The sequence below is a fragment of the Oncorhynchus gorbuscha genome, linkage group LG18 (genome assembly GCF_021184085.1).
Source record: "Oncorhynchus gorbuscha isolate QuinsamMale2020 ecotype Even-year linkage group LG18, OgorEven_v1.0, whole genome shotgun sequence".
In the NCBI taxonomy this organism is placed as follows: Eukaryota; Metazoa; Chordata; class Actinopteri; order Salmoniformes; family Salmonidae; genus Oncorhynchus; species Oncorhynchus gorbuscha.
In genome coordinates, this window is record NC_060190.1 from 3,972,575 (window position 1) to 3,986,136 (window position 13,562).

At 45.3% G+C, this 13,562-nt stretch overlaps 1 protein-coding gene and 1 non-coding gene across 9 annotated transcripts; one reads left to right on the forward strand and one right to left on the reverse strand.

The window, feature by feature from the left end:
• Window positions 1-330: 330 nt before the first annotated feature.
• Window positions 331-12,986, forward strand: LOC124002687. Of its 8 annotated transcripts, none has more exons than XM_046310330.1 (13): window positions 331-355; window positions 1,048-1,119; window positions 6,480-6,568; window positions 7,364-7,619; window positions 8,123-8,301; window positions 8,447-8,898; window positions 8,990-9,311; window positions 9,420-10,224; window positions 10,315-10,527; window positions 10,624-10,958; window positions 11,240-11,499; window positions 11,677-11,859; window positions 11,954-12,986. In XM_046310330.1, exons 1-13 carry the CDS (start codon window positions 346-348, stop codon window positions 12,504-12,506), a joined length of 3,729 nt encoding a protein of 1,242 aa, XP_046166286.1. In that variant the 5' UTR covers window positions 331-345; the 3' UTR covers window positions 12,507-12,986. The 8 variants fall into 8 exon arrangements, with proteins under 8 accessions (XP_046166286.1, XP_046166283.1, XP_046166285.1 ...); XM_046310327.1 differs by lacking the exon at window positions 331-355 and adding an exon at window positions 581-684 and having other exon boundaries at window positions 1,038-1,119; window positions 6,459-6,568; XM_046310329.1 differs by lacking the exon at window positions 331-355 and adding an exon at window positions 581-684 and having other exon boundaries at window positions 1,038-1,119.
• Window positions 3,299-3,405, reverse strand: LOC124004492. The gene has a single exon (XR_006833475.1). It is a non-coding gene; the product is annotated as a U6 spliceosomal RNA (small nuclear RNA).
• Window positions 12,987-13,562: the final 576 nt, after the last annotated feature.

Consider the following 13,562-nt stretch of genomic DNA (forward strand, 5'->3'; position numbering starts at 1 on the left):
AGATCAGTGAAAGGTAGGCTAAACTGACACGAGTGAAGAGCAGAAATGTCAACTAGCAAGCAAGTCACAGTAACGAAGAACGCCAAGGGGGGATTCTGGGGGGAGATTTTCGACACAACACCTGTGCAGAAGCAAAGGCTACGTATGTATTACAGGTATAACATATACTTTATTTAACCGAAAATCCCTCATTTATTATAATTAATTGTTTTATGGTTATTTTGAGATGTGTTACACTACTTTCAAGAGTGAACTATTGTATTGTATTTATTTTCTACATGGTGTTAATGCTGTGAGGTCATCAACGGGAGTCATGCTTTTACTCCTCGGTTTGCTCAGAGCCTGATGAGGAGAGGTATGTGTCATGTTACGCTCCGCTCTTTTCAATGCACATGTAAGCAAATGTAAAAAAAAAAGACAACCGAAAATGATATCGTCATTGATTTAGTGTTGCGCTACTGTTTTTTAGGAATATATATTAGTGTGAATGGGGATAATGTTTGATTGCAACTTTGCAAGGTTTGCCCAGCCACCGTTACCTTTGCGGGTCTTTCAGGTGCAGACAGCGTGAGTTTTCTGACAGGAATTCAGCACTCTTGTCTTTTATCAGGCTAATATAGTTGTGTATGGCAGTCCAGACGGCAGCATCAAGCTTGGCTTTGTATTTGTATCCATTCCATGCAGGTATGTTGTGAAATGTGACGATTTGATATGTAATGTTTATTGTGCTAATTAGTTAGCCGTTGTTAATTTTGTTACTTGTCTGGACATGTCAAAATGGCGTTGTTGCCTCATTAGTTTACCTCAGGTGCAATAGTACACTAAGAAATATTTAGCATTTATTAGCTAATTATTTCTGTACAACATTTATAAAATGAAATGAGTCTTTTGAAAATATGAACACGTACATCTTGTACAATGCATTTTTAGTTGTTGACGTGAGTTAGCTCAGCGCGTGATGAAGAGAGGCTAATATAGTTGTGTTTGGGAGTCCAGACAGCAGCACCAACCTTTGTCTTGTGTTTGTATCCCTTCAGTCACTAAAAGAGAGACAACCAGCAGAATTGTGTCCAGAGACTTGTCTTCCACCTACACATCACCAGAACACAACGCAGAAAGGTACAGTACTGTACAGTGCCTTTAACACGTGCATGATAGGGAGATGAGGCCAGAGGTTGCATTGCATTACAACTTCTCTCTTTTCCCCTCTCTTTTCTCTCTTCCCTCTAACCTCTTTCTCTCTTCCCTCTAACCTCTTTCTCTCTCTCCCTCCCTCCCATTTTCTCTGTTCCTCTTTTTCTCTCCCTCTTTCTTTTTTTCTCTTCTCTTCATTCCACTCCATTCTTTCTCTTTTCTCTCCTCTTTACTCTCACTTTTCTCTCTCCCTTCTCTCCCCTTTCTTTCTCTCTCCCCCTTTCTTTCTCTTTCTCTCTCTTATTTCTCTTCCTCTTTTCAATTTCTTTTCTCTCTCTTATTTCTCTCTCTCTCTCTCCCTTTCTCAATCTTCTCTCTCTTTCTCTCTCTCTCTCTCTCTTTCTCTCTCTCTTTCCCTTTCTCTTCTCTCTCTCTCTCTCATTTCTCTCTCTCTTATTTCTCTCTCTTATTTCTCTCTCTTATTTCTCTCTCTCTCTCTCATTCATTTTTTTCCTAATTCAAGCTGCTTTATTGGTATGAAAAACATTGTGTCACTTTTGCCAAAGCAACAATGTATACAATATACATTGTAATACAATTATAAAAAGATAACAAATAGTAATATAAAATGGTGGTAAATGATAATACAACATGAAATACAAAAATAACAAGGTAAGTCAGTAGTAGAAATATAATAAATAAAAATGGAAAATGAAACAAACTAACTTATAACTAATCTTCACCATTACATCAGTACTACAACTACCATCATTACTACTACTACTACTACCATCATCATTACTACTACTACTACTACCATCATTACTACTACTACTACTACCATCATTACTACTACTACTACCATCATTACTACTACTACTACTACCATCATTACTACTACTACCACCACCATCATTACTACTACTACCACCACCATCATTACTACTACTACTACCACCATCATTACTACTACTACTACCACCATCATTACTACTACTACTACCACCATCATTACTACTACTACCACCACTGCTACTATTACTATTATTACTACTACTCATACCACCATCATCACTAAACTGCTATCATTACCCTACTACCACCACAACCACCATTACTACTACTACTGCAACCACCATTACTACTACTACTACTACAACCACCACCACCATCACTACTACTACTACCATCATCACTAAACTGCTATCATTACCATCACCCTACTACTACTACTACACCACCACCATTACTACTACCACTACTACTCCTACTCATACCACCATCATCATTACTACTACTACTACTACTCATACCACCATCATCACTAAACTGCTATCATTACCCTACTACTACCATCATCATTACTACCACCACCATCATCACTAAACTGCTATCATTACCCTACTACTACCATCATCATTACTACCACCACCACCATCATTACTACTACTACAACTACTACTACCATCATTACCACTACTACTACCTCCATCATCATTACTACTACTACTACCACCATCATTACTACTACTACTACTACCATCATTACTACTACTACTACTACCATCATTACCACTACTACTACTACCATCATTACCACTACTACTACCTCAATCATCATTACTACTACTACTACCACCACCACCACCATTACCACTACTACTACTACCACCATCATCATTACCACTACTACTACTACTACTACTACTACTAGCACTACTACCACTACTACCACCACCAGCAAGAGAAACATCATTGATATATACAGAGAAACGAGTCGGCCCAAGAATTGAACCCTGTGGCACCCCCATAGAGACTGCCAGAGGACCGGACAACATGCCCTCCGATTTGACACAAATCTGGTTAGCTTCTGGAGGTTCTTAAATGTGTTCTAAAATTAAAAATAATAGCGATACCGTATCACATTCGAGACACGAACAAAACACCTCTTCACTGCTATGCCATCTTGGGAAATGATCACTGTTAGTGACGACACCAATGGATGCAATAGCGCTATGTGGCCACCAGATGGAGGTATTGGATAAAAATTAACATGAAGTCACTGCCATTATGGCACAATTTCCAATGGGATTTAAAACATTTTCTTATGGGTAATACTAGGAGGAAGATGGATGTCCCCCCTTAATATAGGGGTAAAAGGGGTCAAAATAAGGAACGCTTCACGAATTTGCGTGTCATCCTTGCGCAGGGGCCATGCTAATCTTCTCTGTATCGTTCCAATTTTAGTATATGTGCTGCCGAAGCGAGCACAATACAGACCTAGGACAGGCCCTCATATATAGAGCACAACCCTCCTGACGTTTCGGATCCTGGTTGGGGTCAAACAGACCTTCTGAGGCTCAAAAACCACCCATAGAAGGTTCCCACAGGATATTGTATAGACATGAAACTGGTAGGGATAATAATGGCTACCTTGTGTGTTGTAATGTTCTAACCTCTGCCTCAGAGTTGCAACGTATGCTGGGTGATATGCGGGTACACTGTGCCGTCGAGGACGTTGATAGGGTAGAACATAATGACGTAACAAAAGCCCTCGCACAAAACCCCACCCACTCACTGAAACCCGACACGCTCTGGGGCTGCATTCACTAAAGGTCCTCATGCATAAACGTAGCAGGAAATGTTGTGAAGCCTACGTCAAAAATACCCTAACATGGGGATTTTAAAATCGTGTACCTTACATGAAAATGTGCTATTTGGTAAGAAAGTGATCAGTGATCAACTGTAAACTGCTGTTTTGTGACATTTTGACTTTAGTTATAGATGTAGACATTTAATTGATTATTATAAGGAATGATTCTAGACTAACATGTAGTGTAATAAGCTTTTGGACTCCTCCCCCTGCTGTTTGAAGTTGCTCTTCCCCTGGTCTTTGTTCCCCCCCTGCTGGTTTTAGTTGCTCTTCCCCTGGTCTTTGTTCCCCACCCTTCCCCCGCTCTCTGCAACATGGCCTGGCCAAAGATACTTATAACCAACTCCCCATTTAGTAGCGAGAGAAGCAGAACAGAGCAACACAGAAGAGTAGTAACAGAGGAGAGAGAACTAGAACGAGAGAAACAGCAGAGAGGGAAATGGTAAAGAGAGCGACAGAGAACTAGAGATTCACATGTGGCCTGGCTGTGGTTGGAAGGTGACTGTTTCAACGTTCATGTTGAAACATTGCCAGTGTGGTTCAATTAGAGTTTAAAACTGGTGGTGGGGGGAGAAAGAGACAGAAGGGGGAGAGGGAGAGAATGAGAAAAGAGGAGGGAGACAAAATGGGGAGACACAAAGAGAAAGAAAGGGAGAGTGAGAGACAAAGGGAGGGAAAGAAAAGGGGAGTGAGTGAGAAAAAGGGGGAGAATGATGAAAGAAAAGGGAGAGGAGAAAGAAAAATAGGGAGAGAAAGTGTGACAGAGAAAGAGAGAGAAGAGGGATGTCATTGGATTGGCTGACTGTTTATTTTTTATTTCACCTTTATTTAACCAGGTAGGCTAGTTGAGAACAAGTTCTCATTTACAACTGCGACCTGGCCAAGATAAAGCATAGCAGTGTGAACAGACAACACTGAGTTACACATGGACTAAACAATTAACAAGTCAATAACACAGTATAAAAATAAAAAAAATAGTCTATATACATTGTGTGCAAAAGGCATGAGGAGGTAGGTGAATAATTACAATTTTGCAGATTAACACTGGAGTGATAAATGATGTAGATGGTCATGTGCAGGTAGAGATACTGGTGTGCAAAAGAGCAGAAAAGTAAATAAATAAAAACAGTATGGGGATGATGTAGGTAAAATTGGGTGGGCTATTAACCGATGGACTACGTACAGCTGCAGCGATCGGTTAGTTGCTCAGATAGCAGATGTTTAAAGTTGGTGAGGGAGATAAGTCTCCAACTTCAGCAATTTTTGCAATTCGTTCCAGTCACAGGCAGCAAAGAACTGGAAGGAAAGGCGGCCAAATGAGGTGTTGGCTTTAGGGATGATCAGTGAGATACACCTGCTGGAGCGCGTGCTACGGGTGGGTGATAAGATAAGGCGGAGCTTTACCTAGCATGGACTTGTAGATGACCTGGAGCCAGTGGGTCTGGCGACGAATATGTAGCGAGGGCCAGGCGACTAGAGCATACACGTCTCAGTGGTAGGTGGTATAAGGTGCTTTAGTCACAAAACGGATGGCACTGTGTTAAACTGCATCCAGTTTGCTGAGTAGAGTATTGGAAGCCATTTTGTAGATGACATCGCCGAAGTCAAGGATCGGTAGGATAGTCAGTTTTACTAGGGTAAGTTTGGCGGCGTGAGTGAAGGAGGCTTTGTTGCGGAATAGAAAGCCGACTCTAGATTTGATTTTAGATTGGAGATGTTTGATATGAGTCTGGAAGGAGAGTTTACAGTCTAGCCAGACACCTAGGTACTTATAGATGTCCACATATTCTAGGTTGGAACCATCCAGGGTGGTGATGCTAGTCGGGCGTGCGGGTGCAGGCAGCGAACGGCTGAAAAGCATGCATTTGGTTTTACTAGCGTTTAAGAGCAGTTGGAGGCCACGGAAGGAGTGTTGTATGGCATTGAAGCTCGTTTGGAGGTTAGATAGCACAGTGTCCAAGGAAGGGCCAGAAATATACAGAATGGTGTCGTCTGCGTAGAGGTGGATTAGGGATTCGCCCGCAGCAAGAGCAACATCATTGATATATACAGAGAAAAGAGTCGGCCCAAGAATTGAACCCTGTGGCACCCACATGGCACCCCCATAGAGACTGCCAGAGGACTGGACAACATGCCCTCCGATTTGACACATCTGGTTAGCTTCTGGAGGTTCTTGAATGTGTTCTAAAATTTAAAATAATAGCGATACCGTATCACATTGGGTGAGGCAGGTTACCGGAAGGTATAATCAAATAAAAAATCGAAAAGAGATCGAAAATATAATTTAAATATATATACGAAAAATACAAAAGCACACGAGACACGAACAAAACACGTCTTCACTGCTACTCCATCTTTGGAAATTATCACTGTTAGCGCTATTGCGTATTGGAACAAAATTAACATGAAGTCACTGCCATTTTGGCACAATTTCCAATGGGATTTAAAACATTTTCTTATGGGTAATACTCGGAGGAAGATGGATATCCCCCTTATATATAGGGGTAAATGGGGTCAAAATAAGGAACGCTTCACGAATTTGCGTGTCATTTTTCTTTGTTCCTAATGTTCCAAATACCCATATTGTTCCATTAGTCCTCTCCTCCAATCAGAGTTTTAGCTTGTTTCAAATTGGAGAAAGAGAGCAAAAACCCACTAATGAAAAGTCTAGCTTGTTTCAAATGTTTTTCAGCCAATCATCACTCTCCGAAAGTCTTGGAACGTAACTTGACCACACAAAAAATATTTTCCGGCAGCCATTGTTTTGATCATACCTACCCGGTGAGTATATGTGGTGATTTCGCTTAATTTGCAAAGAAATCCACATCAAGGACTATAAATGTGATGAAATATGACATTAACACCTCTGGCCAACTGCATTTTTCTTTACAACAGAGGCTACCCGAACTGTGTAATTTAACAACGTCTGTAGATCGCTAGCTACTGTAGCTCTAGTATAGTGTGCTGCACGCTGTGCGCAGGCAAGTTAGCATTGTCTATCAAACATTTTTCTGACAGAAATGGGTAATATCCTATGTATATATATTGCAAAGAAATGAAAATAATCAACTAGTAAAATGTGATGAAATATGACAATAACACGTCTAGCCAAACGAATTGTTTGACTACAGGAGCTACCTGAACTGTGTAATTTAACAACATCTGTAGATCGCTAGCTACTGTAAACAAAGTTTACAAAAACGCAAAAGTTGATTTGACTGCTAACAACCCTATAAAACCTTAGCTAACATCTATATCAACTCAAACTTGGAATTGTATACTGTTTAATTGTCGATTTTTCTTCGTTTTTTGATGGCATGCATTTGAAGTGTATGTAGTTGAATGCATTGTATTGATGGTCATTGGGGGCAAACGTGTCTTTCTATGTAAACTGAATTTAACTGCATGTGAAATAATAATCACCCTAATCCTACCCATAACCCCCCACTGCTGTCCTCCTCCTAGCAGACCTATCAAGCAAACATAAGTTCCTTTTATATGTATCTAATACGGTTATGCTGTTACTTGTCACTGCACTCCTCAGTCATGATAATAGTGTTTTTCTTGCCTCCTAAGATGGAAAACCCTAGTTTCTGGTTCACGCCCTCACAGGAGTTGGTCCTCAAGTCCACACCCCGGGCAGTAAAAGTGGCCGCTGACGGCCCCCCTGCTTCTGGTGCTCAGGGCCCCCCTGTGAGGGCTAAGAAGTGGGAGGAAGTGGAAGCAGAGGCTCGAGCCCGTGTCGTCTCCGAGGGAGGTGACCCCGGTGCAGAGATGGTCGTCCTGAGCCGGTGCGCAGAGCTGGTCAAAGCAGCTGCTGACATAGACACATGTATGTTTTTACATCACTATTAATTGACATAGGACATTTGAGAATTATTCAGTTCAAGTTTTTGCTGACATGTATTAAAGTGTTTTGAATATTTTTCCCTATCATCAGCCCAAGGAAATGTATTGGTAAGAGTCATCTGGGGTTTTAGAGGAGAGTCACTGCATGTATGCACTATTAAATATCTTCCCTTGCCACGGTAGCTGTCATCCTGTATGTGGCTGTCATCCTGTATGTAGCTGTCATCCTGCATGTCACGTAATCACGACTTTCTATTTTCCATTTCAATCACTAATTTCATGTAAGTTTTACACTCAAACTTGACCAATACTCATTTAATTATTTTGTTACATCCTATCACTGATTGATATTCATCTGGGCATGTTGGAATTGTGCTATTAACTTAGTCACTGTTATCTACATTTACATACATATACATATGTCTGTTCATTCATGGAAGCATTTATTCATTATTTAACCTATATATTTCTGTGTCACTGCAAAAGCCGTAGCCCTACAGCTCCACCCATCGCTCCCTCGGCCTCTGCCTCCAAATGACCGAGCCCTGGTCCCTGCCCCGGTTCCTGACCCGGTCCCTGCTCCTGCCCTACTAGGGCGGAGCGAAGAGGAGGATTTGCCCCGGCAGTCCTTCCTGCCTCCAAGGCCCGCCTCAGAAAGTGCCGAGGTAAATTCATCAACTGTAATTACTCCACATTGTTAAGATATTAAACATTGGACACAGTTGTCTTGTCTCCTGCATACTCTCTCCCTGTCCTTTTCTCTGAAACATTACCATCCCTTCTCCCCCATCACTCTCTCCTCTCACTCAGCTGCTGCTTCCAGAGAGTTGGCGCTCATCTCTCACCAAGGAGCAGCAGCGGTGGATCGGCCGCACGCTGTTCACCAGGGATAGCTTTGGGAGGTCGACACTCACCACTGACCTGGTCACGTGGTGGAACCCTCCCCAACCGCGGCCGATCTACAATCAGCCACCCGCATCCCCCGACCCCTTCTTCGCATGTCAGCTGTTCCTTTGGATGCCCGTACGTATATGGACATACAAGCTGGCATGTCCCCAGTCTGGATGCAGAGGCACACTGTGCCAGGCTGGGCTCTACAAGACCATCCGGAGGGTCTTGGACATTGACCGCTGGTATCTCATGGCCACTGAGTACCTGGAATGCGGCCGGTGTAAGAAGAAGGTCGCGGGGTGGTCACGGGACCTTGTCAGTCAGCTGGACGCTCAGCATCGCTGCCAGTTTCCAGCAATATTGACATACAAGTAAGTTCACAAGGTTTTGTTAGTTAGTAATGAAGTTAAATGAATGCATGTCATTCATATGCTTTCTCTCTCTCTCTTTCTCTCTCTCTAGCCTGTCCTGTGACCTGCGGGTTGTGAGGATGCTGAGGTCGCGCACTTTGGGGAACAGTGCGTCACAGACCTACAGCAAGCTGTGTGAAAGTCACAGCGAGTCCTGGATGCGGCGTTGTATACAGTACCTCGGGGAGTGCAAGCAGTTTCTGGCATTGGGCATTGGGCGGCAGTTCACTGATCCACCGGAGATGCCCCCGGTGCCCTCACCCGTCTGGCTTCTGACAGTCTACAGCCATGACGTGCTATCGCGGCTGGATGAGGTGAAGGCCAGGGTCACCTCCGTCTTTGGGTCCATCTTAAAGATGGACTCTACCAAGAAGGTGAGTTTTCACTTAAAAATGTGAAGATGAGTCATGTCTGATTTTTTTTTTTATATCTATATTTAAATAATGTCTTTACCTTTCTGTCTTTTGTGTGTCTGTCTCCAGGTGACTAAAAAGCTTGCGGGTACCGCTGCAGACACAGCCGCCTGGGTTACCAACGTCGGTAACGAGCATGGGCAGGTCCTCGTCAGTGTCCTCACTGCCGGTGAGGGCGAGGGCCTGCTCCCCATGGCGGCTGGTCTCATGGAACGGTACCGGCTCGCCGGGGTGGCGCCCCCCAAGCTCATGTACGTGGACCGAGACTGCTGCTCCAGCCTTGGCGGATCAAAGACAGCTGCCATGTACAATGACTGGGACCAGCTGGTGGTTCGGCTGGACATCTGGCACCTGATGCGGCGGTTCGCGTCAGGTGTCACCACTGAGAGCCACCAGCTCTACGGTCCCTTCATGCGGCAGCTGTCAACCTGCATCTTTGAGTGGGATGCAGGCGATGTCTGCCGACTGCTGGAGGCCAAGAGGTCTGAGCTGGAGAGGAAGCACGGGATGGTCGGCCTCACCGAGGCAGAGGTTTCGAAGAAAATCGGCAGGAAGGAGATTGCGCTTCACTGCCGGCGTCGTACGCGTGGAGCTGCGGCGACAGAAGTCCTTCTTCTTGACCTCCTCGAGACCTTCAACAGCGAGAAGGGGCTCGACACCCTGGGCATCCCGTTGCTGGACTCCAGCCGCATTCAGGCGATCTGGAAAGAGCAGAGGCGCCACCTCCACTGCATACAGGACCCACCCGGTGTACAGCTGTACACCGAGACCGGCAAAATCACCAAGGGCGGCGTGATGTTGCCGGTTTATCGCTGCGCACGGGGCTCCACATCCTTGGAGTCATTCCATCTCCACCTCAACCGGTTCATCCCAGGTAATTGTCATTGTGGAGCTTAAAGTAATGCTTAATGTTTAATGTTAACAGCAACAGCTCTCCCAACCTAATCGTGCATTGTTCTCTCAGGTACCAGGGCAAATGCAATGCATTTCCAGGCATTCCTGTTGGATGGACTGATGAGGTGGAACGAGGACCGTGCGCAGGCAGCAGTGGAGGGGAAGAACAGGAAGCCCCTGCTCTCCTACAGTGGCCACCTGCAGCACATCCTTAACCTTAGCAGCCAAATTGTGCTGGGCAAGGATCAGGTTAAGGACTACACCAAGCCTAGCGAGTACACAGGTAAGTCAAGTAAGAGAATGAACATTTACATCAGTTGCATTAATTACATCCCATTAACACTTCTCTACTCTGCTTTTTATTTTATTTATTTCATAGGGGAACTCCTCGGAGTGGAGTACCTGTACTCGCAGACTGGCAGAGTGCTGCAGGATGTCAGCGGGGACCCTGACCTTCCGGAAGAGGCCGCCGTCGAGCAGCTCGACGAGGAGGACGAGGGCTTTCAGGAGGAGGATGTAGACAAGACAGTCCACATCCCTCACGTCACTCCTATGAGCGCCCCGTCCTCCAGCTCAGCAGCACCTCTGTCATGGGGACCTGCTGACGCACCCAGGTCTGGGCCATCCAGCCCCACCGCCCCTGAAGACGGAAGCTCTCCTGAGGCCCCTGGTCGACACAGTTCTCCTCACCCTGACCACTCCTCTGATTCAGAGGTAATTATACTTGACCTTTTGTGTTGTTAAAAAAATACATGCTATTGTAACCTCTTAAATAAGGAATTGAGACAAACTCTAGACAAGTTTTGGGTGTTTAATAACAAGGATGCCATCAGCTGAGTGCAAACATTTTAGAAAGCTCACAACAAGAGTTTCATTTTACAAGAATCCATCAGTGTGATTCTGTTCGTTACACAATGTAAAATAACATCTATTTCCTTTGTAGAAACATCTGAAGTGTTACCCCTAAATGTAGGACATTATCTCTTTATCTTCAGGAGGAGACTAAAGGTCCTGATGCAATGCCAGGCTACCAGCATGTCCGCAGGCTTGCCAGGGCCTTGGTGGGGGTGAGGAACCGTCAGGGGTTGTCGGTCCGCAGGGTAGACGGTCTGGTGGCACTGTGGCAGGTGCTGGCAGACTTCGACAAACAGCGCTTGATCTACCCTGCCCGACACCAGGAGAGGATCGTTCAGGGGCGGTTCAAAACAACGAAGGGGAAGTCGTCCATTATCCTAGGAAAAGACTCTCTCCAACGGTATGTTGTTAGTGTTCATGTCCTCCACCTTACTATTTTATTGCCTGCCTCTACATTACATGCATATGAAGGTCAGGCGATGGCTATCATTCTTCAATGTTCTCTAATTATTTATCTCCTCTGTTTCACTTGCCTTCTCGGACTCAACTCGGGCCCTGCAAATTGGCCGGGCACCAGCCGTTTGGTGGAGGCCATTTGCAGTCAGCTCTGTCAAATCCATCCCAGCGCCACGAAGAGCAGGTGGGCGCTCATTCTGGCAGACTACGTGGGCATCAGGGAGGCAGTGCTGACCTCCCCAAGGTTGATGGCCCAGACCAACCTTCAGCTCTTTGAGCTGAATCAAAGGACCATCAGTCAGTGGTAAGACATTAACTTATGGACGACTTGTTACATAAAGCCTTGTGACTAATGACAATCTGAGTGACAGCTTGTTTGTTTTCTCTCCCTGTTTCAGGTATTCCCGGCGTCAGAAGGAGAGGGAGAGGATGGTGCTGCAGCAGGGAATGGGGCTCGCTGCTGCCCCCAGCGTCACCACCCAGCCCCTCCCTGCAGCCAAGCCCCTCCACTTAAAGCAGGAGGGAATCAGGGCACCCTTCCCTTTCCCTACGCCACCCTCCCCCCCGGTCCCACGCCAAACCATCCAGCAAGGAGAGCCCGCCCACGTGCCCATTCTGCCAGCCCACCTGGAGCAACAACCCCCCGCACTTCCCGGACCCTCCCCAGCCCAAGGACCACAGACGGGCTGCTCTTCACCTCCTCCAGTGTCAAGGACAACGGCTTGGAGGAGGAGGAAGAGGATCGCGGCGGACACAGAGGAGGGGACAGCCGGGAAGAGAAGGCAAAGTGAGCATTACGTCTGCTCCAAATGCGGATTGCCGAAGCGACGGGAGACGGGCCACAGCCGCTTCGGCGGCGTGGCGTTCTGCTCTGTTGCTGCTGGGGGTAAGGACGTGGCCCAGTGGCTGACGGAAATGAAGGACGCTAAGGGGCGAGGTGAAGGACACTGAGCCACTGGCTGGGTGGTCGGACGTTTTTTTATTTGTAAATAGTTCACTGTTCCCCTCTACCTGGACCGAGACCTTGAGCGCGGTGTAGAGGCTTGTGTGTGTTGAGGACCCTCAGAGCTATATTGTCTGTAGTCTTATAGACTACTGGTAGGGTAACCCATGGGTAGGCAGTTCTGAGACGAGACACCAGACTAAAATCGGTTCGTTCCCAAACAAAATCCTGTAAAAAAAAATATAAGAGGATAGACATTAAAATATACTAATATAAATCAAACATGATTTATCAACACATCTTCAGGTGAAAACTCAACTTCTTGGTAGACTAGCTAACCTTTTGCAAACATTTCTGTCCACATTTCACTATAGAGACTAGCTTACATTTCTTTAATGTTTATTGGATTTACATTGCAATAATTATCTTGCATTTCATCCTGTTTCCCTTTGTATATTCTGGTTCATCATTAAAACTCCTAGACTGGGCTTCTGTGTCTGTCTTCCTGTTTAGACCTGGTGCTCAAAGCACATCTCTACTTAATATGCATTGTTGACATGCCCCCTGCAAACTCCTCCTCTCACCCAGCAACACCCCCCCCCTCCCCATTTCCCCTCCTCCTTGGACAGAGAAGAATGGGCAATATCCTGGCCCAAGTAGGGGGCGGGGGGGGGGGGTTCGCCCAGGGCGCCATACAAGCAAGAACCGCCACATACACTTGAAACAATTAGCCAAACTTAAAACTGCAGACAAAAATGCTTTCTGCTACTAAGATCAGTGAAAGGTAGGCTAACCTGACACGAGTGAAGAGCAGAAATGTCAACTAGCAAGCAAGTCACAGTAACGAAGAACGCCAAGGGGGGATTCTGGGGGAGATTTTCAACACAACACCTGTGCAGAAGCAAAGGCTACGTATGTATTACAGGTATAACATATACTTTATTTATAACATATACTTTATTTAACCGAAAATCCCTCATTTATTATAATTGTTTTATGGTTATTTTGAGATGTGTTACACTACTTTCAAGAGTGAATGGGGATAATGTTTGATTGCAACTTTG

Excerpts from the sequence above, each read along its gene's own strand:
- LOC124002687 (XM_046310325.1), top strand. The coding sequence starts at position 627 with ATGGCAGTCCAGACGGCAGCATCAAGCTTGGCTTTGTATTTGTATCCA. Across the intron at positions 685-1,047 it reads TTTGTATCCATTCCATGCAG|AGAGACAACCAGCAGAATTG; the intron begins GTATGTTGTGAA and ends AGTCACTAAAAG. Across the intron at positions 11,500-11,676 it reads GGAAAAGACTCTCTCCAACG|CCGTTTGGTGGAGGCCATTT; the intron begins GTATGTTGTTAG and ends GCCGGGCACCAG.